Consider the following 25994-nt stretch of genomic DNA (forward strand, 5'->3'; position numbering starts at 1 on the left):
TCAAAACAATAATGGAAATAGTTAATTATTATTACTGTATTATTATTTGTCCGGTCCGTTAAATCTGAAATCCGTTATATTGGGGTCCATTAAATCGAGGGTTTACTCTATAATCAAAGAATTCTTTGCTAATATTCTTCCCATTCTTATTCCCATTAGCCAAAGAATGGGAAAGAATTCTTCTTTTAGTCTGCAATCTGCAGGCTTCCATGTTCCTGAAAATTTATAATCATCCAATGCATTTTTTGTCTCTTCTCTACTTGTCACATCAGTTAACCTGACATTCATTGAGGTCTATACCTTAAAAAGTTTTACTCAGTATAAAAATAGTCTGATTTCTTCCCTGGACACATCCTACTTAGTATTTGCAGTATTTAGCAATATTTGTCTATTTTCAATAGAAAAAAATGGACCGGCCTGCTGACATAAGACTATATAGTATGCATGCAAATTGCAGATGCACGACTACTTACTGCATAAGGTGTTTTAGAAACTTACATTGACTTTTGCCTTTGGATCTATTTGCAGAAAATGTGATGAATCAGTAAACTTGATTTTGTTAAGACTGTTTTCTTTACTCTTAACCTGAACTTATGAAACTGAACATTACATACAAGGGTTTTAAGTTTGAAAAAATTTAAAGAAAACAAGATATTTACTAATTTGTCATCTCTTTCAAGTATACATGAGTTTATGATGCACAATAGCACATAAGCCAAAGTATAGTCATCTGTGAATGGCACCAGACGTTTCTGAATTAATATATAGCAGTTGCCTATCAACTGCCAGTTCAGCAGGTGCTTCATTTTTATTTTTTAAAATCTAATCATCGTACCTTAAATTTTGCTGGGCTGACACCACTGCCAGGAAGGCTGTTTATTCTAGTAGTTGACAACAACACATTGACCCAACAAATTATCTGGGCCCATCTAGTTAGTTTTCCACATGTGCTGGTTTTTGTGTCCTGATTTAAAGTGAAAATTCCTTAGCCACTTATTTTTCACCCCCTTCCTTCCCACATATGTAACTTTATATGTCCCTTTGGTGTTGTCACTAGACAAGTTGCCTGGCTTTGAACCAGTTAGAATTTGCTTTCTTCAAATGAGTCTTTGGACTGTAACATTTCAAATGCAGTCCCACCATTAACTTTCAACAACAAAACTAAGTTCCTTCTTCCTGGATGTAAAAGTATGGATATATCATTCATAACTATATAGTATTAGAGAGTGAAATATAGTGTTGTTAGCAAACCTTCTCTATTTTGCTTTTAGAACAAATAGCCACAAATATTCGAGAGGAAATGAAGAGGTTACAACGGCGTAAACAATTACACTATACCCCTCTGGAACCACCGAGTCCTGAACCTTCTCCATCCTCATCAGGGTTAGCATTACCTGCCACTGGGAACGGCCTCTTGTCACCTGCCAGAAGAGATCAGCCATTATTTACCTTTCGTCAAGTTGGATTAATCTGTGAGCGTATGATGAAAGAGCGAGAGAATCAAATCCGTGAAGAATATGACCGTGTTTTATCAGTAAAATTGGCTGGTAAGTATTCTTTAAGTGTTTTTTCTTTAACTTAATACAGTCAGTCCTCGTATAGCACGATAGTTGTGTTCCTAGAAACCCTCGTGCAATATAAACAACAGGCCCTATGGGAAAAGTAGAGTTAGGTGCCGAGCACCCAAGATTGAACACACATTTGTAACCAAAACATTACCAAACACAATAAAAATCGTAATAAAATACATAAGTATTTTATTACGTAATAAAATATTGCTAATGCTTTTGCTTCTATCGTAAGCAGATTTGTTCTTTGTTTGATTTTCTATCCAAACAGATGACAGCCATTTTCTGTCATCATCTGTTTGGATTTTCTATCCAAACAGATGACGTTCCATCTCTTCCAATTCTTTGTCTTGATCCAATAGATTTTAATTACACTTTGAGTTGTTCCTGATGTGAAAGTTGTTTTTATTTTCTTTGCATTCTTTCTAATTCTCGGCGTTGCCTCATTTAAGCCTGTATAGCACGTGCAATATCACTGGTCTTTCATTTCGCTCAAAGCATTTCATAATTTCATATATTTTCCCGGTGGGCTGGAGGCCAGTGTGATTTTGGCCATAAACGCTAGTGTGAGGCTGCTACAAGTTTTCCCAGGTAGGAATTTTTGACCCAGTCCGTCTCTGTGTATCAATATTGCTTTTCTTTTTCTCCCTAAATCTGTAGTGTCTTCACCAGGACGTTTCCTGTTCACACCTTTTTAGAATTATTACTCATTTTTAGGGAATAAAGCACAATTACAAAATGAGGAGGCAAGCTTGATACATATAAACAAAGCTGCGTGTGTAGCAACTGAATAAACAACACTGTAAAGGCAGAGACACTATTAACACCTCACTAGCTCACCATTTCTGGGTGTTACTACCATAAAACAATAAAAACAATTTCCAGTTGCGTTTCTGCTAGTGGAATCTGTTATGAACTGGTAGTAAAGTCGATCTAATTGCATTTGCAGTAATACCGATAGCTGGAATTGAGTGGGTTTTTATGTTATTATGGTGAAATGTGTTTCCCCCTTCACTGATACTGTATAAAAACACTGTACATTTTCAGAATCTTCTCTTCGTTCCTATGTTGCGTTCAGTTGGGGTGATTCCGCTTTCGACTGCCGTTTCTTGTAAACACAAAGGCGAATCGTGCATAAGCCAATTCGGTTCGTGTTATATACAATATCGTTCCCCTATTTATAAATCGTGTATGATCGATTTTGTGTAGTATAAACACGTGTTATACGAGGACTGACTGTACAGTTAAAATCCAGTGGGTTTGTGCTTTCCTTTCATTCAATAAATGGAATTAATAAAATATTGAACAACAATAATAGGTCATACAAAAAAAAAAAAAACACATTGTCATGCTGTAGCCATCATGCCCCTGCCATTCATTTGTATGACCTATGGTATTAATAAGCAAAAATGTTACTTTTTAAAAGTTTTAGGTATTGAGGAGTCAAAGGAGACCACAGCTGCCAGATGTATTTCTGATTCATTGTAATACTTAATTCAGTGTGTGTATTGTGTGTACATTATATGACCAAAGGTGTTCAGGCACAGGTGAGATGACTTTGAATTCAAAACCCATATACATAGCAGGACTGCTGCCTTTGGCCTGTAATGGTTTCGTTGATATGGCCTAAGACATCAACACCAGAACTTGAATCTGCTAACTACAACTTTAAGGGCAAATTCACATTTATAGTACTGGAAAAACCATTTATGTACTGCTTCTCCAAGAGTTGATTCTAACAAAATATGGATGACAGTTGGGCATATTTCCTTTTCTTTTCTATCTATAAGCAATCTTAGTGGTACAGATTGAGGGCACCAACTATGCCATCATGCAGAAGTGGAATTCTACATAAATAGATAGTGCCGTGGGACAGTGTTTTGCAGTCTCCATAAATCTTGCTCAAGGATGCAATTTTATTTTCATTACTAGTTTGTTGAGTTTTAATTTTTGAGACTTTTTTAGAAGATGTAATGTATAAAAATTTATTGATACATTCAGAAACTTTCTGCTTCAAATCACAAAAAATATTGAAGGTTTTTTTTTTTTTTTTTTTTTTAAATCATATGCATTAATGAGTTCGAATTTATCTTTTAAAGTTAAATGTTTACAAGAAGACATTGTGCACTTCACATGACACTGAACAAAACTGAAAACTCAAAAGACCGACAAAAATCCCCCCCCCCCTGCACACAACGAATTCATCAGAAGTTTTACACGTGCCTTAAAATTCTTGAAAAGGGGTTTAGAACCGCGACGTAAAACTTGATAAAATTCAGAGAATCGGAAATAGAAGATAAACACACGATTGAGGCAATACGTGGAAGAAACGTTCCTAGAAAAAGGGCCGTGAGCTCGCCTGCTGTCTGTTATGGGGAGATCAAATTAAGTGCTAATCTAAACGAAACAGTGCAGATTGCCTGTCCACGTCCGTTACAGAGAATGTCCCCTAGACAGAAGCTGAAAACACGTTCAAACCAATAGAGGAGAGTTGGGGAATTCGAAAATGTCCGTTGTAGAGAGGTGTCCGTTAGGAGAAGTTTCACTGTATTCTTTTCACGGATCATTTGCACCCATTTTAGAACAGCTTTACATCTTCAACATCTTTGTATATAGACAACTTAACATCTTTGTATATAGACAACTTAACATCTTTGTATACAGGGTGTTTCAGTTAAACGTTTCAGAACTTCTAAGAGGGGTAGGGTACATCCTGACAACTCAAAATCATATAGCAATGTGGGGTCGGAAATGTTTTCCTGAAGCGGTGTTGTACACAGAAGCACCATAAAGAAAAGAGACCGTAAGTGAGAAATCGTTTTAATAATACATGAAAAGAAGCAAAAGGTACATGGATTAAAGTAAGTGTTCGAAGTTTCTTCCACGGGCTACAATGCACGCCTCACATCTCCGACGCATGGACATCCGAACATTCTGGAATACTCCAGGCGAATTTCGAATTTCTTGAACAAGAACGCCAAGTTAGTAGGATGGATGATTACACGAACGCAGAGTTAGCCGATATGCATTTGGCGCACAGGGCTGCAAATTGTAGTGGGCCAGCCGCACAGCGTTTGTACGCGGAATGATATCCGACGAGGCGTATTCCCAGTCATAATTTCTTTGCAAGACTGCACCAGAGGTTAGCTGAGAGAGGTTCATTTGAAAGAGCTGACAGGGACAGGGTAAGAGCAGCACGGACTCCAGCCGTCGAACAGAATGTGCTGCAGCATGTACAGGGGAATCCAAGAACGAGTACACGAAGTCTAGCAAACGCAGTCGGGGTTTCCCATTGCAGCGTCTGGAGGATTCTCCGAGAACAAAACATGCATCCGTTTCACGTGCAGCGTGTCCAGACACAGCAACCGGAGGATTATGCACCTCGTATTGCTTTCGCACAGTGGTACCTTGGAAAATGTGCTACAAATCCCCTTTTTCCTGCTGAAGTGTTGTTTTCCGATGAGGCATCCTTCACAAGGGAAGGAATTTTCAACACGCATAACGACCATATCTGGGCGGTCGAGAACCCGCATGCAATACGACGTCGTGCAGCACAGATTCGATTTTCTGTCAATGTATGGGCCGGTATTATGGGAGATCACCTCATCGGACCTTACCTGTTACCGTGTCGTCTAACCGGACCTATCTACTTGATCTTTCTGCAGCAAGTATTGCCACAACTTTTGAGAGATGAACAGATTTCTACATCGATGCAACAGACAATGTGGTTCCAACACGATGGAGCCCCTGCCCATTATAGCGGAGATGTTCGTAACTACCTGGATGTCACATTTGGTCAACAGTGGATCGGACGTGGTGGTCCCGTGCGTTGGCCTGCTCAGTCACCCGACCTATCATGTCTTGATTTTTATTTCTGGGGTCATATGAAATCGCTAGTTTATGACACCCCTGTTGACAATGCCGAGGAGCTGGTTGCAAGAATCGCAGTAGCTGCCGAAGAAATTCGCCTGGAGTATTCCAGAATGTTCGGATGTCCATGCGTCGGAGATGTGAGGCGTGCATTGTAGCCCGTGGAAGAAACTTCGAACACTTACTTTAATCCATGTACCTTTTTGCTTCTTTTCAGGTATTATTAAAACGATTTCTCACTTACGGTCTCTTTTCTTTATGGTGCTTCTGGGTACAACACCACTTCAGGAAAGCATTTCCGACCCCACATTGCTATATGATTTCGAGTTGTCAGGATGTACCCTACCCCTCTTAGAAGTTCTGAAACGTTTAACTGAAACACCCTGTATAGACAACTTAACATCTTTGTATATAGACAACTTAACATCTTGATATAGACAACTTAACATCTTCGTATATAGACAACTTAATTCGCTTCTTGTCTGCTCCTCCTTCAATTGCATTTAAAATTCATTCTAGATTTTTTTAAATCATAGATAAGCTGCTTGCAGGTATGCCATATTTCTCCGCAATATCTTTTTTCTTAAAACCCTGGTCAATATCATGAAGAATCTTTACTTTATCATTAATACTTAAACATTTTCTCTTCGACATTGTTTCCACAAATGTAAAAATTACTGGGCTGCAGCTCTTGCTCATACATACACACACCGCAAACTTCGCTGCACTGGCCATATAATGAATTGTTAGTATCGTCTACTCAATGACGTTCGCTTGCCAATTCAACAGTACCACGTGACTTTTCCTATCAATCACTTTGAAGAAATATACAACTTTCATTCATATATACACAAAAGAAAATTTACGGTTAATGTATGCTGTATGTTACTTTTCAGAAGCCCCTCGACGTGGGCGCCTGTACGTGGTGAGGGGACCTCCCAGTGACGCTGCTGGACTTCCAGACTAGCATCACTGGGATCCAACGCCCACAGCCCAGGTTCCAGGCTTACATCAATGGAATCCGGCGTGTTTGCCGTGCGCTGCGACCCCTGGAAATTCGGAAAGGGGGATCCTGGTGGTTGAGGGGCCCAGCTTCAATACACCACTTTGGCCCCTGCTTCGACAAGACGGGAGGTCCTGGAAGGCCCGGCTAGGATCAGTCGGCTAGTAGGCTCGCCTGCGAGGGTCAACCGTGACAATGCCACACCCCTACCCTCATGGTCCGAGGGACAGGATTCAGGCTGGCGGCGGTGCGGGTATAGTGTCTGGGTAGCCCGGGCGTTCCACTCCCGAGCGCATTTATTGCATGCCGGGTAGTGGGCGTCCCTTTGGGCTCCGTGGTGGGTGGGGAGCCCGGGCACTGAACAATTTAAAAAACTATATGAATCCTGATAAACTTACTCCTTCAGGGGCCCCAACCCGGTCCCTATCTGAAAATTTATACACAGATACAGATAGCATTATTGCTAAAAAAGGCAGCGAACTGAAGTACCATCAGGGCCTGTTCCAAGGTTCCTAATTATACACTCCACCGGAGAAAAACCAATTGGTAAAATGTCGCCCTTCTTCATACAGAAAGGGTTAGTGGGTTAGCAGGGTCACCCAAATCGGTTAAGAGGCTCCGTTCTGGAGACCTCTTAATTGAAACCAAAACTGACAAGCAGTCTGAGCAGCTACTCCGTGCAACATCAATTGGAGGAATACCCATAACAGTGACACCACATAGAACACTCAATTCATCGAGAGGTGTCATTTCGGAATGGGACCTTCTCGACGTCACCGAGGAGGAAATCTGCTTAGAACTGAAACCACAAGGAGTTACTGCCGTTAAGAGAATTACTGCGCGAAGGGATGGAAAAATTAAGACCAGGAGCATTATCCTGACTTTTAACTCTCCTAAACCTCCTGACGAGATTAAAGCTGGATACATCAACTGTTCAGTGCGTCCATACGTTCCGAACCCTTTACGGTGTTTTAAATGCCAGAAGTATGGACATTCTCAAATGGCCTGCCGTGGAGTCCTTGCATGCGCTCGATGCGGTGCAAAGGACCACGAAACAACAGCATGTTCAGCCGCAAAACCCACCTGTATTGACTGTGGAGGCGAACACCCGGCCTACTCACGAGCATGCCAGAGGTGGAAAGAAGAAAAAGAAATTCAACGGCTGAAGGCAGAGCTAAATATATCATACCAGGAGGCAAGGAAATCGGTCAAACCCCTGAATATCAACAAACCTACCTACGCCCAGAAGGTAGCAGGGAGATGTTCCGTCGGAACTCAGACGGACATGACCATTCCTCCAAAGGAGTCTTTCACTCCCATCGCGCGTTATCTCCTAAGTTCTCAAAAACCTGCACAGAAGGACCAATCAGCTGCCACTCCTAATGCTCCACAAGTGACAAAGGTAATTATGAAAGAAAAGAAAGGGGAAGTCCCCCCTAGTACCCAAGAAAAGATGGATGTGCAGCAGAAGGAGGTACCCGAAGATTCAGTTTTGGAACTCTTTGCGGAGGAGGAAATGGACACGGGACAGCGTCCATTCTTCCCCAAAAAAGACAAATCCAAGACTGATAAAAGTAAGCCCTCAGCACCTCGGAAACCGCCTAATGGACCCACCAAGCCAAAATAATGGCTAAATTCCTACAATGGAATTGTCGTGGATTCCGGCGAAATATTGATGACATCAAGGCCCTCCTGCAAAAGCACGAGCCAGTTTGCTTTTGCTTGCAGGAGACATATCTAAAGGCAAATGATGATCCCACCATGCACAACATCACAGTTTTTCGAAAGGATAGAATTGTGGATGGCTCTGTACATGGGGGAGTGGCTATCCTTGTGGGTAACCAGACCCAAGTGCAGCCCTTGCTAATTACAACCAGCATAGAGGCTGCTGCAATTCGCCTTTCAGTGGGATTTTTATTAACTGTGTGCTCCATTTATTTGCCACCTGGGACTGACATCTCCCAGGAAGACCTTGATGATCTTCTAACGCAGTTGCCTCCCCCTTTCTTACTTCTCGGGGATTTTAATGGACATAACACCCTGTGGGGTAGTGCTAACATCAATGGAAGGGGACGAGTCATAGAGCGTATGCTCAATGACAATGACCTTTCCCTTCTAAATACTGGAACAAATACCTTCTTCCACATGCCTACCCGTACTTTTTCTGCCATTGATCTCTCTGTCTGCTCCCCTTCTCTACTCCCTTCACTCACTTGGGAAGTGGAGGAGAATCCATACGGAAGTGATCACTTCCCTGCGATAACCTTGTTACACAGTGGGAGACCATGTCTTCCCTTCTGGTTATCACGGTGGAAGATTGATCAGGCTGACTGGACTGCCTTCCAACATCAGGCAAATTTTGATCTTAGCACAGTCAGTCAGGAGCCTATCAATGATGCAGTTAAGTACATCACAGAAAATATTGTCCAAGCAGCTGCGAATGCTGTTCCAAAAACATCTTCCCGGTTTCCACCATTTCCCAAACCATGGTGGAATTCACAATGCACAGCAGCCAAAAAGGCTCAAAACAAAGCGTGGGGGATATTCCGCCGATATCCTACCACAACCAGCCTTATAGCCTTTAAACGTGCACGAGCCAAAGCACGCTACATCCGTCGTCAGAGTCAAAAGGAATCGTGGATCCGTTTTACATCATCTATTAACCAGTCTACCAACTCTAAGGTAGTCTGGGAAAAAATCCGGAAAATGAAGGGTAAATACACAGCACACCCCTCATCGGTCCTTGAGTATAATGGATGTACTATTGCAGACTCCACTGCAATAGCCAATGCTCTTGGGGAAACATTTTCTAACATCTCTGCAACGTCATCTTACTCCCCAGAGTTTCTGGTCTTAAAGTGCAAGACTGAAAATCAGGCCCTTAAGTTCACATCGAAGGGTCTCCACCCATATAATGGGCCATTTACTATCCACGAGCTAAAAACAGCACTTGCCCGTACAAAGGCTACCGCTGTTGGACCAGACAACATCCATTATGAAATGATCAAACATCTTTCACCAGAATCCATGGACTGTTTGCTTTTCATGTATAACGAATCTTCCTTGAAGAGCACTTTCCGGTACCTGGCACAAGGCAACTATACTTGCTTTTGCTAAGCCGGGAAAGGATCCTAAATGTCCAAAAAACTATTGTCCTATTGCTCTGACCAAAATTTGTCTGTGCAAAATATTGGAGAGAATGGTCAATGCTCGCCTCTTATGGTATTTAGAATCGAACGACCTTCTCTCCCTCTTTCAGTGCGGCTTCCGAAGAAACAGGTCCACACTGGACCACTTAATTAGACTGGAAACATCAATCCGTGATGCTTTCCTAAAAAGAGAACACTTGGTGTCCGTCTTCTTTGACATGGAAAAGCGTATGACACAACTTGGAGATTTGGTATTTTAAAAGACCTTTACAACCTCGGTCTGAGAGGCCACCTTCCCATTTTTATTAAAAATTTTTTATCCTGCCGTTATTTCCAAGTTCGTGTAGGATTCTCCCTTTCGCGGCCTTTTTGCCAAGAGGAGGGGATACCACAAGGATCTGTCTTAAGTGTTACGCTTTTTGCCATTAAAATTAATTCTATTTCTGAACAACTTCCTCCAACTATAAACAGTGCACTCTATGTCGATGACTTCAGCATATTCTCTCAATCATGCAATATGAGGGTTATTGAGAGACAACTGCAACAAGCTATTGACCGTGTTAACACCTGGGCCACGGCCAATGGTTTCAGGTTCTCACCGGAGAAGACCGTTTGCGTCCATTTTTGTCGCAAACGTAGCCTCCACCCCGAGCCTGAATTACGACTTGGACAAAGCACCATTCCAGTTGTATCAGAGGCGAAATTCCTGGGACTCATTTTTGACAAAAAGTTGACATTTGTTCAACACATTCGTCAGCTACGTACAAAGTGTACGAGAGGGCTTAACATCCTCCGCTCGCTCTCTTCTACCTCTTGGGGTGCAGACCGATGCACTCTCCTACGTCTGTACCGTGCACTTGTACGTTCAAAATTAGATTATGGGTCTCAGGTATATGCATCTGCCAGAAATAGTGCTGTTCGTTGGCTTGACCCCTTCCATCATCAAGCCATTCGTATTGCTACTGGTGCATTCAGAACATCACCTGTCCAAAGTCTGTATGTCGAAGCAAATGAACCATCCTTGTCGCTTCGACGAATACAGTTGTCTCTACAATATGCCTTCAAGCTGAAGTCCCTGCCGGATCATCCCACGTGGACATCCGTCTTCGAGCCACGATGGGAAAATCTCTATAACACACGATGGACCGCCAATCGCCCTTTCGGCATTCGTGTTCAAGAGCTACTCAATGAGCTTAACATCTCGGTAGACAAGGTTGCTCGATCACCAAAGGAGCCCCTTCCACCCTGGCATGCACACACACACCAGCATGTGACTTCTCGCTGAAGGCTGCAATGAAGTCTAATACTCCGTCTTCTGTCTACCTTCAGCTCTATTCACAACACCGTGCAGAACACTCTGACTTCTTGCCAGTCTACACAGACGGCTTGAAGTCAGAATCGTATGTGGGATCTGCTGCTGTCTTTCCAAATAATACCATATCAGAGCAGATACCCCTTGACTGCAGCATTTACACTGCAGAGCTGCATGCCATAGAGTTAGCTCTAGATCACATAAGAAAACACCGTTACCAACAGTGTATTATATATGCCGATTCAATGAGTGCACTACAGGCTTTATCAGCGATGTCACACACCAATCATCCAACCCTGTCCCGAATTCAGCAGATAATATACAATCTCCATACAAGTGGATTCGATATCCTCTTCTGCTGGATCCCCAGTCACATCGGGATTAGAGGAAATGATCTGGCTGACATTGCAGCCAAATCGGCAGCCCTGAGGGATAATCTTGACCTGTTAGTCCCCTATACAGACTACAGGCAAGTGATCCGTAGTAACCTACAATCTCAGTGGCAAGATTCGTGGCATCGACTGATTACTACAAACAAACTATGTCGAATTAAGCCTGTGATCCATCCATGGCGGTCCAGCTTACGCAGGGATCGCAAAGAGGAAGTTGTTCTTACTCGGCTCCGCATAGGACACTGTCATTTGACACACTCCTTTTTGCTGAGGGCTGATGACCCTCCTATGTGCGAGCATTGTGACACCGTTTTATCTGTCCAACACATTTTATGTGATTGTACTAGTTTTATAAATTCTCGTTTTACTGCTTTTACCCAATCTGACTGAGCCATATACACTCAGTCAGATTTTAAATGACGACGACAATGTGTCAGCAGTTTTTAAATTTTTAAAATCGATCAATATGTGTACACTCATATGAAATATACAATTTGCTTTTATCATTATACTGATTTTATGTATTGATATTTCTGTATATATATATATGCAGCTTTAGACGAAATAACATTTTTAAAAGAAACCAGTCTAATCTTTTTTTGAATTTTAATCTTTGCATGGTGCACTATAACCTTGCTGTTTTTGCGCCACAAAAATCATAATCAAATCAAATCAAACTTTTCAGAAGAAAAAAAAAAAAAAAAAATACAAGGGCATATAGCCTGTGATTGATGACAAATTGTTCTAAAGGAATGAAATTAAAAAAAAAAAATCCATGAAAACAATCTATTGGGAGTCCAGTTAGATGAGAACGGACATATCATATGATGATTGACAGGAAGGTCACATGGTACGGTTGAGGTGAGAAGCGAATGTCACTCAGTAGGCATTACTAAAAATCGACTATGGTAGCATTCTATGTATTGCCACCGCAGCACGCTAAAGGCTTACCTCAGCGAATTTCGTTTTCCCCTGAGCCAACATCAATTTAGAAATCTATCCTATTTATTGTAAAGTTTATGACCACTTTTAAGAAAACCCATTTGGTTTTATAACTGTAACAAAAATGAAACAAAGACCGTCCTACAGGCATCAATGGCCACAAGTATTCACTAAAAGGATGATTAATTCCAGATGCTAATGTGTAATTTCGGAGGGAAGGAGGTCATATATTTGAGCAGCTGTTTAGCAGTAAATGCTTGAAAATCTTCAAAAATGCTTTAACTAATTTTTTTAAAAATTCGTTAGAGTAATTTTGTTTCAAGGTGCAATGTTTTGCAAAAAATTTCAAAATATAGAGAAATTCGTTAAAATAAAGTTCGTAATAGAGAAGTTCCACTGTATATATCTTTTTTTTCCTTTTTTTTTTTTTTTTGCCCACAATGGAACGTAGAGCATGTATTTTCATTAATGGAGCAACATTATAAATAATATGGAGACAAATACTGTGAATAGTATTTTTTTTTTAATAACTTTTTCGTGCATATAATTTCAAAATGGATTGAAAAATATTTTATAATTACTTACTTTGTAATCTGAACTTACTGAAAATGATTGGCAGTAAGGATAAGTAATAATAATTATATCATTTTTAAAATGTTATTGTTTTTAAAACTAAGTGTCCCAGTTTTTTAATTCTATCTAGATCTCGTAACCCCCCTACCCTTTTGAAGATAAGTCTTAAAAAAGAATGATTGCAAGAAAACCGATTAAATGTATTATTTTTTGTCTTTGATTGTTATGTTTCTTCGTTTTTCGATTTGTAGCTATGCTACTTCCTCATCTTTCTAGTTTTTTGTTTTTGTTTTTTTCATTCTCCTCAACTGTTATCAATAATACATAACACGTATTCATATGTAGTAACTTCTGAACACTTCACAACTTTAGCCTTTTTTTTTTTTTTTTCCTTCGATAAATTTAAATTCTTCCCCTGCAGAAACATTATTACCTTCCTCTTTCAATTATCTCAGTGCTCATTCCAATGAATATTTAATCGAATGTCCTGCAATGGGCATTAGTAAACAACCCACTCCCTCTCTTTTCCCCTAATTATTTAACATTTGATAAGTTTTCACCTGAAAATTACGGGACACCTGCTGAATTGCAAGAAGAGATAATAGGAAATTTTACGGTAGCAGTTTACCCGAGAGCTTAAGGGATTACCGTTCCGCAATACAGCAGTGCCCATAAAACCTACCCCAGTGAGAAGTTGCACCGATCGGTCACTGCTTTCTATGTGTTCATACCCAGTGAGAAGCTTTAGCTGCGTGTTGCTGCTGGTTCCAAGTAAGCGGTCACCTGCATTCTACGTGTGAGCACCCTAACGGGAAATTACAGACCGGCCAGTCTAACTTCAGTACTAGGGAAAATCATGGAGGCAACGATCAAGGATGGAATTCAGGATCATTTAGATGGAAATGGAATTCTGTAGGATACACAGCATGGTTTTGTAAAGGGAAAATCATGTTTAACAAATTTGGTTAGCCATTTTGACAGGTCACTCGTGAGCTAGATTTAGGGAATAATTTCAACATTATTTGGATTTCAGCAAAGCATTTGACTCAGTCCCACGTGAGTGGTTACTTTATAAGTTGGTGTAGGCTGGAATCATAGGGAAAATCCTTAGATGGATAGCACGATGGCTTGAGCCAGGCAGAGGGTTGTAATAAATGGTTATTCCTCAGATTGGGTTAATGTAAGTAGTGGGGTTCCCCAAGGATCAGTATTGGGACCACTGTCATTTTTGATTATCTTAAATGACATCTGTGGAGGGCGTGAGGTCTAAACTTGAAGATGATATAAAGATAGGCTTCCGGGATGGTCAGAAAAATGGCAGCTATGCTTTAATTCAACAAAATGCAAGGTCTTACACCTGGGGAACAGCAACTCCAAAATAACTTATACACTTGGTAAAGTTGAACTAAAGTCAGTAGTGAAGGAACGGGATGTAAGAGTTACGATACGGTCAGACATGAAGTTGTCCGAGAATTGTGGACAGGTTGCAATGTTGCATGTGTCCTATTGATGATTTATCGAACATTTGCTAGTAGAGATAATGACATCATAATCACATAAAGGTGATTTTATAACCTTTATGTGATTAAATTATAAACAATTATTTTTTTTTTAAATTAGTACCAAAAAACTGGTGTTTTTTTTGTATCAATACGGTGTTTCGATAGTGGAAAAAAATTACCGGGATCCCGGTATCGTAAGCCCTAGTTTCAACATACCTTAAAAGTTACAATTACAATAAGATAGAGCAACAATCCACTAAGTAATTCGGAACTGTTTAGAAAAATGAGGAACTTAACAATAAATACTTCACTGTGTTTCCCGTGATCGATGCTATCTAGTTATGGATATCAATGAAAACAGTTGCAATATTTCACTTCCATTATATCAAAATGTTTTTACTAAAAAAAGGTTTTAGCTGAAAACAGACTAAGGAAAATTGACTAATCTAATAAGTTATCGTCAATTGAAGAAGGCATCGTTTTGGTGATATTGTGAATCATGGGTGCTGGCAGGATATTTTGCAAGGTGGTGCATATGGGAATAAATTTTTTGATCGCCAAATTTTCAAATACATGCAGTATTTTAATTAATTAAGTGAAGTTTGGCTGATTTACGTGTACAGCCGAGCCAATGTTTGATCGGTGGGAGAAAGTACTTGTATTGTTTTAATGTTTCAATAAATTAATCAAAATATAAAAAATTGTGTATTACTACGAAATCCAAAGGTGGCGCATTTGCACCACCATCATCATGCTGCCAAAACATCCCCACCCCTGGGTGGTGGTATGTGCCGAGAATAAGTAACAGTAGTCTTTTCCGTTGGTGAAGCATTGCTTATCGGAAGTAGTACATCAGGGTAACTTGTTGTGAAGGCATTCACAATATGAGATTTATCAAAAACTATGCCATTTCACCTACTATGGTGATTTACTACAAACTAAAATGATACTTGGCACTAACTTGTTCGCTTACCAGAATGTTTTTATTTATTTTTATCTTAAAGTTGAAAGAAGAATGTAATGAAAATCTTTACAGTTGATGACTTGTTTTTCTCAAGTTTGTACTTCAGGAGCAGTGAGCATTTTGTTTGCCATTCTTGCATGTAATCTAAATATTGAGAGGATATTTTTGAAAATTATAAATCATTATTTAAAATTATAATTGGCCACACTGCTGTCAACTTCTCAGATTGTGTTTGTGATAAATCTATAGTTCATCCAAAAGGTTTTTTTAATTTATAATTTGCTATCAGTCATGCTAAAAATTATTTATATTTTGTTTTCCTGGAATATAGTTTTAACACACATTAATTGAAGTATGTGGTTTTAGAATGCTACTAAAACACTTCAGTATTATTCATTGGTCAAACAGATGAAATTCATCCAGATGTAAAATTTGTTAATGCTATTATGTTATGTAAATTTGACATGTAAATATTTTTATTGATCAGAATATGATTAGGGCAGAAAGAATTTCAGTAAAATATGATTGAACAAAACTTTTGACTCCTGGTTTAGTGTATTGCAGCTATTTAATTATCCCTAATATATAGTACTGTAAAAATATTCAGCTAAGGTAAAGAAGCTAAGGCCTCTAAATGTTCGGCTAAGGCCTGCACAAGAAGCACACAAAAGTTCGATGAAATTTACTGATAAAAGTGCTTTGCCGTAACAGCGTTTGTATTGTTGCTCGCTCGGTAAACAGATAGTGGGTGTTATCGGTCTGGAGTAGAAGTTGGAGATTGAAACCCTCCCAAAGTGGGGGGGGGGGTAACCTGACCTTTTTTCTTTAGAATCACTAATTGAATCACAAACAGAGTCATATTGGAAGTTCTGGCATTGTAAAAAATGTTCGTAATGTAGTTTCTTATGTGGGCTTCCTTTGCCTTTTTTTTTTTTTTTTTTTTTCCCTTAATAAACAATTTATCCACTAGTCCACCAGTGATTCTTCTAAAGAAAAAAGGTTAGGTTACCCCCCCCCTCCACTTCAGGAGGGTTTCAATCTCCCATGGGATTCAATTTCTACTCCTGAGCGATAACATCCACCGTCTGTTTACCGAGCGAGCAACAATATGAATGCTGTTATGGCAAAGTACTTTTACTGGTAAATTTCATCAAACTTTTGCATGCTTCTTGCGGCTTTTTTTACCTTAGCCAAATATTCTTGTTAACACTGACTAGACAAAGGGGGGGTAAAATAAAATCTGCCTACTAGAATCTATAAGAGAAAAGGGAAAAAAATGCTAAAAAAAATAAATAGTGAGGCAGTATGTATCTTTGCAGGTTTAGAGTTTCTAAAAATGAAAAGCTGGAATGAATGAAGAAAATTAAAATTTTACTAAGTGAGAACTCTGGAATGTTAGTGTGATGATAAGGGTGTGAAATGCACTGAACGTGAAGCATAAGAACTGAAACTATCGTTTTCCTGTTCTTTTTCTGTATAAAGCAGACTTTAAATAAAAATAAATTCTGTTTATACTCTGGGACGACTAAAATGGTCAGAGGAGTTCACAAGATAGAGAGAATACAAGAAACAGCACCGTATTCAGCAGTCACGGGCTTGAACCCCGGTCACTCAAGGCACGTGTACGTATGCACCCACGTGCCTGACCAGTAGGCTATGGCGGCCTCGTTTTGCCACCCAAATTTTTTTTTTTAAGTTGCATTTCCTAAGAAAGGGCCATTATAGTTTATATAATATTTCTTTCATTTTTACATCACGCAATGCCTAAACATAAAGTTCTCATTGTTCCAGTTAAAAAAAAAAAAAAAAAGGTCCGGATTTTTCATGTTTAAAACTCATTTTGTGTCCATTATTAGCCATCAACTTCTGAGGATGGGCTGCTGTTTCTTTTCAGCTGTCTTGGTTCAGTATAGAGGTATTTTCAGTTACCTGATTATTGACCTCAGTTTATAAAAAGTCCATGTCTAAAAGGCATTCCATGAATTACAGATCAGTGCACACCCGAGAGAACCTATACAGAACTGCCCGTGCACTATTTAATTGGGTACAGCCACACACCAGTTCTGTTGTTGACATGGATAATGAAAATTCGAGGATCGGGGATTTGTTAAAATGTAGATAGTAACTTGCTGGCAGGAAATTTAGTTTGTAGAGTGAAATCACTTGTACCCTTGACAGCAGGGAGGCTCCATTTATAATATTATATGCCTGGATTGTAGAAAGTTTTATATAAGCGAAACTGTATATAGGATATGTGATCAGAGAATGAGAATTGAGAGAAGATATTACTCAAACTAATTCTGCGTTCTGCTGTCATTATTGGGCAGAGTAGCATGCTAATCTTAACTCATGTTCACTTATTGAAATCTTGGATGGCACACGACTCGCACTTCACATTTGTGGCTATAAGTGCTCCATTTGTGTGTGTGTGTGTGTGTGTGTGTGTGTGTGTGTGTGTGTGTGTGTGTGTGTGTGTGTGTGTGTGTGTGTGTGGGTACCGTTCCAAATATTTGAATAGGGACGTTTTGGCTCCAGTTGCCCTGGGTACAGCTAAACCTCTACACGCCACCACAATTTGTGTGTGTAGGTCCAAAGTTTTAATCTCAATAGAGTAATATGCATATATACCTATTCTATAGCATGATGGGCACTGGTGAATTATCCTGTTTCTCCAGTGCTTAACTGATAAGGGATTTCTCATTTTTCATTTCTTTTTGTTTCTTTTCAATTCTATGCTTCACCTGCCATCCATTTTTTTCATCCTGTTTGGGCTATGTTTTGTTTTTCTTTTTTTTTTTATCCCCCCCCCTCTGTTTATATTTAATTTTATAATTCCATTCAAGCCGACCATTCCTTTACCCACCCGACCATTTGGGTGGGTAAAGTGCCTGCCTAGCAACCCAAAGGTCGCAGGGTTCGAATCCTGCCTTGGGCTTGGATCAAAGTACTGCAAAAACCTTGAGAGGTGCATTATGGCCATAGAAGCCGATGCGCCAACAACTACCAAATAAAAAAAAAAAAAAAAATTCATTCAAATTAATTGTTAATGGTTGTATGCTCTCTAATCATGTTTTTTTTTTTTTTTTTCTTTTTCTTTTCCATATGATATGCCATTATTGTTCTTCCCATAATTGATAAAAGAGCAACTGCTTTGAGTGCTACTGTGTGCACTTTTAATCACTTTAAATTTATTCTGTTTTATATTCTGATGTGCTTATTTTAATGCACAAGGCCTTGTCATTTTAGCACTTTCATTTCTGTAAATTCTGCTACTTACCATTAGGTAAGTAGCAGAATTTACTCATGAAATTATAGTCAGCCAATTTAATACATTTTGAACTAATGCTTCTACAGTCTTGTATATCACATGCCTTTCAATACTAGTAACAGCAAATCAACATAATGTAAAAATGGCTTTTTATCTTCCTGTGCTTCCTGTTTCATCATTGTCATCCCATGTGTTTTGTCACATGACAGCCAACACTCAATCATATCTCTGCTGTTCGTTTGTAAGTATTAAATATAGTATTAAAAACATTTGATTTCCAAAAGGTCAGAAAAGGAACTGAGATATACCCCTATCGATTTCAATGATGAATAAAATTCATCAGATCTTAACTATTTATTCTGTTGATTTAATCAAAAAATAATAATGGTGCATTTATAACAATATGGCTATTTGTTCATCTTATGTGTAAATTTGATTTCTGTTTGTTTTAATATTCCACTGGAAAATTCTCTTAACTAGTTCAGGTATACAAAGTGATAAAACCAGCAAAATAACAGTGGTAATGGCTCTTAAAGACAAGTGTGTTTTTCCAAAAAATTTCAGCAGTTTTGCCTCTACATCTGGGATTTGGTTGTTAAATATCATCTTTTATAAATGTGCTTGCAAAATCTTAAGAAAAAACAATGTCTCCTCATTTTGCAGCAGTTGAAATATGGATAAATTTTAACAGGACAATATGCACTACTCATAAGTCACACGTATCAGTGGTTTTCAACTGGGGTGCCATGTAATTTGGGTTTAAGTTACTTAAACTTATTTTTTTATTAAATTTATGTTTATTTCATTATAAAAAGGTGTACAGTATCTTTTTAATTTTGTGGTAATCTATAATTTATGTTTACTTAGTACTTCTACATAAAGAATAAAATTATTATATACTCTATATATATAATTTGTATTATGAAATGTAATTTTTATAATTATATTATTGTAATAACTATCATATAACATACAGAGAGAGAATTTTATTCTTTTATTCAGATCTTGTCCCTCAGACTTCTGAGGGGCAAAATCTAAAATGGAGTATGGAAGTGAGTAGACCAAGATGGTAAAGATGATCAAAGTTAATTTTTTTTTACTACTTTCTTTCATTTTTTGCCCTTTCATTAATATTTGGACACTCCTATTGATAGTCATGTCCTACCCAAGCAGCATGTCTTAGACACAACTATAAATATGCTCGTAGGCCTTCGATGAGACAGTGGTGCTATTGTGAATGCAAGATGCTGCAATCAACAGAGTTAACAGACTTTCAGTGCTGAAAATGATAATAGGGTGCCACGTAAGCAGTTGATCTATACGTGACATTTCAATGGCACTTGTATATTTCTAGATCAACAGCTGGCGATCCGAAAATTGAAATGGACTGGTGCTGAACTGTTACAAAACATGGTAAACCTCCAAAGCTGATGGAACGTGACAGGAGAGTTCTGCAAAGAATTTTGCACTTGAAGCATAGGTCAACATTGTGACAGCATCTGGCATTAGTCTTGATGATGCATGCAAGTTAAAGCATGATATAGGTTACCATATATTATGCTTTAATTTGCATGCTATACTGGTGCTGACACCAAGCCTGCCATTCTTGCATTATAGACCAGTAGAAGGCTGTGCTTTGAAGTGATATGTCATGGTACATGTTCTACCAGTCTGATGTCCATGCTTTGGTGTGGTGGATACCTAAAGAAGGCACTATCTGCCAGACTAACATCCCAAGAATGAATTATGGTGGATACAGCATAATGGTCTGGGACTACTGGTTGTTTTAGACAAAATTATAAATGCTGTGGTCTATCTACACATTTGTTTATGATAATACATTACCTGGATTGTGGCAGCAGGACAACAATCCATGTCATACTGCTCATATTATGATGAACTGGTTTGAGGACACGAGCATCAAAGTTGGACTGGCCAGCCCAGAGCCCTAACTCTGATCCTGTAGAGACCTTCTGGGTTGAATTGTATCATCAGGCATGTGTGAGGAGATACTTCCAAAAAAACAGCTAAACTAGTGACCTCTTTGAAGCCTGAATGGATGGCAGGAAACATCGGGAATTTACAAGAAAACTAGTGGAGAATGTTCCACAGAGACCAGATACTGTCATAAAGACTATAGATTTCAGCACATTATTAGTTTTCCTGTTTAACCCCTTCATGGATTATCCCAAGATATCTCGTTTTTAGTTTTAAATGTTATTTGGAACTACACGAAATATCTCGGGATACAATAATACCTGAAGCGAACAATAATACCTCCATATTTAGAACTGAAGTGTATTTTCTATGGTATTTATCTGGCTAGTTTTGCATTAGGCAGGTAAATCCTGAGTTTTCTCAAGATTTTCTTATGCCTGACAGCAAATGACTGGCTTTTGTTTTACTTATGTTGTACAGCAATGTCAGAACAGTAGCACGCGTTCCTGTGCCTCCAGTAAGCAAAATATAATTTGCCATCCTAAATGCAGAATACTGAACCCACAAAAATAATTCACAAAAACAATATCGAAAAATATTTCGGCACTCTCTTGAACTGCTTCCCGTAAGCAATGCTTATCTCGCCTGTCCACTTGTGGCGGCCGTGTGTCAGAACGTAGTTAGTTCGCGATTACTGTATGTGGTGGGAGGTTACTGCTTATGCGTTCCACTTGATTTTTTAAATTTATTTATATAATGAGTAATGAAGACTTTCTGTGCCTTTCTTTTTTAGCTCAAGCACTAATTTATTTAAAAAATAAATTTATTTAAAAATAAATTTATAAATAAATAAATAAATTTATTTATTTATTTAATTTATTTATTTATTTATTTATTAATTTATTTAAAATTAATTTTTTCTATGAAAAAATTAATAAATAACACAAAAAACTATACAATGAGTATTCGCATGATGCATACTTTCAATCTGTAAAATAAAAGTCGATCCAATATGGCATATTTTCTGGAAAAAAATTTTCCGCAAAGGGTTAATAAAGGTTATTTGTAGATGTGCAGGTGTCTGATTAACCCTGAGTTAGGCACACAAAAATATGAAATTCCTCTGTATGCATGAAACTTTGAAAAGTCAGCAAAAAATAATTCAAAATTGTTCCTTTTTTTTTTTTTTATCGCCACCTATATTTTCAATCTTTTTTTGAATACACCTGGGAAAAAAATAATGTTTTGTATTAAAAACATATTTTTAATTCATTTGTGAAAATTAAAACTCCCTTTAGACCTGTTGGTGAGCAAATGCGAATTTATAAACTATGCCATTCAACCCATGCTTTCATTAGAGGAGAGCATGTCAGTAACAGGACCATTTGCTGCATGAAATGTGAAACACAGGTATAAACAATTTGATTCCAGCCCAGCGCATCAGTGTCGTGAAGCCAGGGAACGTAACTGATTGTATTAAAGCGTGCTAACTATAAATAAGTCTCCATTGCACATGCCAATCAACATGTGCATATAATTAGGTTAACTTAATTGTCACAATTGTTCTTAATTATTGCACAATTATTCATCAACAGATAATGGAAATTTCTGCTGTGTATGGACAGTGTGATGAAGTACCAATTGCTGAAATATTGTTAAGTTTGAATTGACCCCATAAGTCTAATGCAGAGTTAATAATAGAGCAGTTTAGATGAACAGTACTCTCTGTACTTTAAATCTTTGGAGCGTTTTTTCTCTCTCAGATTTTCAATTGGTTTTAGTGATTGGTTTTTGCTATATATTTATGATACAGCTGGTGTGTATATATCTGAAGTTCCTGATGTATTAATTGAACTTTCCCTTCCCTCCAAACAAAGTTTTGGGGAGGAGGAGGAGGAGGAGTTCATTAGTGCAAGGAAGCCACAGGCTTTTGCTGCACTGGCTGGGGATTGGCAGGAAGATGATAAGAAAATACAAATTATTTGCATTTAGGTAACTACCACATACTTTCAGACTGTCAGCCTCAACTTCCTGTGACAGTAGCCTGTTCCAGCAATCAACAAGTTGCTGGCATTTTAAAGGAAAACTTCCTACAATCTAGTCTAAACCTCTTCCCCTGTAATTTGAATTTATGCCCTCGAGTTCTCTATAACAGTGAGAATTCCACCTTTGTTCATTTTACTAACCCCTATCAGAACCTCAACTTCAATCAGGTCACCTCTAACATTCCTGGTTGCCAAGCTCTGCAGCCCACATATACAGTCTTTCCACATATGGTCACCCTTTTGCAGATCTCACCATGTAAGTTGCCTGTGTTTGGCCCCTTTCAAGAAGCTGTGTCTTTTTTCAGATCTCCATACTTGAACACTGTTCCAAATGGGACTATGCCTTATGTAGTGGGACTATGACCTCTGTATCTGTTCAGGATAATGTTCGATTAATCATCATGGACACCATGGGCTTTCCTGACTGCCTGGTTACACTGCTCAGAAAACTTCATATCCGCCCATATAACTCCCAGATCCCTTTCTTCCTCCACTGTTTTTAATTTGGTCCCACTAAATGTGCAATTTATTTTGGGGTTGACTATTCTCCAAGTATAAGACCTTGCATTTAGCAGCATTAAAACAAAGCTGCCACTTTCCTGACCATTCTTGCAGCCTCGTTCAAGTCATCCCAAAGGAGTGCTGCTTGGTACTCATTAACTACTCTACCAGTCTTTTTTTTTTTGTCTGCCAATTTTGACAATAAAGCCTTCTGTCCCTTTGTCGGTGTTGTTTATGAAAATCAGAAACAACAGTGGTCCAAGAACGGTTGCTTGGGAAACCCCACTTCTGACTTTACACCAATCTGAAGAATATCCATGAATCACAACCCTCTGCCTTCTGCCCTGCATCCACCCAGCAATCCATCTCAGAATTTTTCCAGTAACCCCAACATGTTCCAGCTTATACAATAACCTCTCATGAGTATTGAGTCAGATGCTTTACTAAAATCCAAATGAAGTATGTCAAAATTGTTTCCTATATTGAGCTCATGAGTAACTGTTAAAATGGCTTACTTAGTTAAATATGATTTTCGCTTAACAAAGCAATAATGTGTGTTATTCATATTGCCTTGCCTTGCCTATCTAAATATCCCTGGATTGCACTCTTAATCATTCTAAGATTTTCCTTACCACTGAAGTCTGACTTTCCAGTCTGTAGTTATCAAATTTACTCTTGGAACTGCCTTTGTGTATTGGTGATACATTGGTACTTCTCCAATCCAAAGGAATCTCTCCCAGATCCAAAGATGCCCTCATAGTTAACTTGAGTGGTTCAATGTACTCTCCCTGGCATCCTCCTTCAGTGCAGCCATTATCAAAATCTGCTGCAGGATGGAAGCCTCCTCAACGATCCTGGGTATATACCATCAACTCCAAGAGCCTTACTTGCATTTATGCTTGAAAGTTTTTCTAATAAACAGTCATCTGTAATTTCGAAATAACTAAGTTCATGTGACTCCTGCCTCACTTGCACAGCCTCTTCTCAACATGAAGGGTCGTTATTCAGTAAAGACAAATGTAAAGTTGTCTTTACTGAATAACATAGGTTGTCTAAGATTTTCCCACACCCAATGCACAACGTTCTGATCTGATCAACTTTTTAATTTCTTGCATTCTCATACCTGAAAAATTCCTTGTCCCCATTCTTTGTTCTCCTGGCCACTCTAACCTTATCTATGATACTATTAGAAATCAATTTGTAGCCATTGTAGGCTTCAATACTTTTCATTGGTCTGTAACTGTAGCATACCATTTTACCAGTTAGCTCCATATTCATCCACTTTTCAGCCTCCTCTTGTATATTTTCTTAATGGTATGTTGAATTCATGGCTTTTGTGATTTTCACTTTAAAGGTAGTCCGTAATTCAGGTGTATTTGCCCTCACTCTGCAACCTGCCCAATTAATAGATACCATATAGTGTCTGAAATTAAAACCTGCCTTTACCTTTAACTATTGCAACATCTTTTTCCATATTTCATCTGACAACTGCGTGATCATTACCTGCCAATGGGCCTTGTATTTTATGCCCTGTGACATTTAATTCATGAGTAATGATGAGAACAAGAATATTTTCACCCTTAGTATTATCGCTGACATGCTGGTACAAATAGTAATCATCTAGTTTATTTAGAAAAATTTTTCTCAAAGTTGAGTTTGCCTCTCACTTATGAAATCAGTCTGGGACAAATTGAAATCTCCCTTAATAAGAAATTCATGCTGCTTGCCCATTCCATTTGCATGCAAGGACTCTCATCATACTCTTTGCAGTCTTCTGGGTTGTAAATTACTCTCATACCTTTGCTTCCAACTAACCCGCATCACACTGATTCTCTGCTGGCAGATGTAACTTCAGACTCAGCAAATGCTCTTTTTATGCTCAGGCCGCTTTTGGTAAGAAGCATGATACCATTACACCTTCTGTCTTCCCTATCTTTCCTAAATACATTATACATACCATAGCAGAATTTGTCGTCCCCAATTTCTGGTGGCACCACATTTCTATTATGTCAGCATTAGTTGTCTTAACCAGAAGTTCAGTTCAAATTCAGCCATTTTATTGACAACACTCCTGACATTACTGTAGACTACTCTTGAAGTTATTTAGGTTTATTTTCCTATCTTTATGCCCCCCCCCCATTTGAAATTCTGCTACCCTCAGAATATCTTGCCAACATCAGCTGTGGCAACAAACAAGAATTCTTGAGATAAGTGCAAGCATTGTTTTTACTCATCAGATAAACGAAGGTGGTAGATGACTTTCATCAACTGGTGAAATATCACCACTTTGCTTATTGGAGGCTTGAAGTGGTGAAACCCATGTTTAGTCTCTAGAGAAAAGTTTCCGGTACCCCCCTCCCCTATACTTCTTCTTCAACCCATGCATGGTACTAAGTACTATAGGTTTTGATACCTTTCGTGTTTGGGGGTTCATAAAAAAAAAAAAAAAAAAATCTACATCCTCCCCCCCAACTAACAGTTTGCCTGAACCTTTAAGGTATCCTCAATGATACTGGCAAAAAATCCATGCACTGCCTTTGTTCAAATGAATACTACAAAATAGATTTCTTTTGTCTACAAGTGCAGGGCACACTGATAAAAATCCCCCCCCCCCCCAGGGTCTTGCAAATTCTCTCAAGTCTCGAATTAATCCATAAAGCTTTCAGCATATAATCCCTCCTATTGTGTCTGGACCAAATTGCAGACATACCCAAATTGAAAAGTAACATTACAAGTTGCATAGAGCTGTGTTAACATTTAAATCATTTATTACTTCAGCATTCTCCAGTGGAAAAACAGTTTCTGTCAGTGTCCACTTCCATGTGAAAGGTACAGTTCTAGCTCCTAAATCCAAATCACATAAGAATTGCCACACTGCAACCAGACCAAGTACTGGCCACACGCATAGTTTTTGTGCTCCGTTATTTGTTGTGTCGTTTATTGGTTTCAAGTATCACATTTTGATTT

General features: G+C 38.6%; 1 protein-coding gene across 1 annotated transcript in view; it reads left to right on the top strand.

Annotated features, from left to right (window-relative positions):
- The window catches only part of akirin, a 75273-nt gene that overhangs the window by 36895 nt on the left and 12384 nt on the right, over nt 1-25994 (top strand). Inside the window, exon 3 of the mRNA XM_090379005.1 lies at nt 1272-1547. Within this exon, the coding sequence (XP_090235131.1) occupies nt 1272-1547 (276 nt within the window). The remainder of the gene's footprint in view (nt 1-1271; nt 1548-25994) is intronic.

Source organism: Mastigoproctus giganteus, chromosome 8 (assembly GCF_048544385.1).
Source record: "Mastigoproctus giganteus isolate SK-2022 chromosome 8, ASM4854438v1, whole genome shotgun sequence".
In the NCBI taxonomy this organism is placed as follows: domain Eukaryota; kingdom Metazoa; phylum Arthropoda; class Arachnida; order Uropygi; family Thelyphonidae; genus Mastigoproctus; species Mastigoproctus giganteus.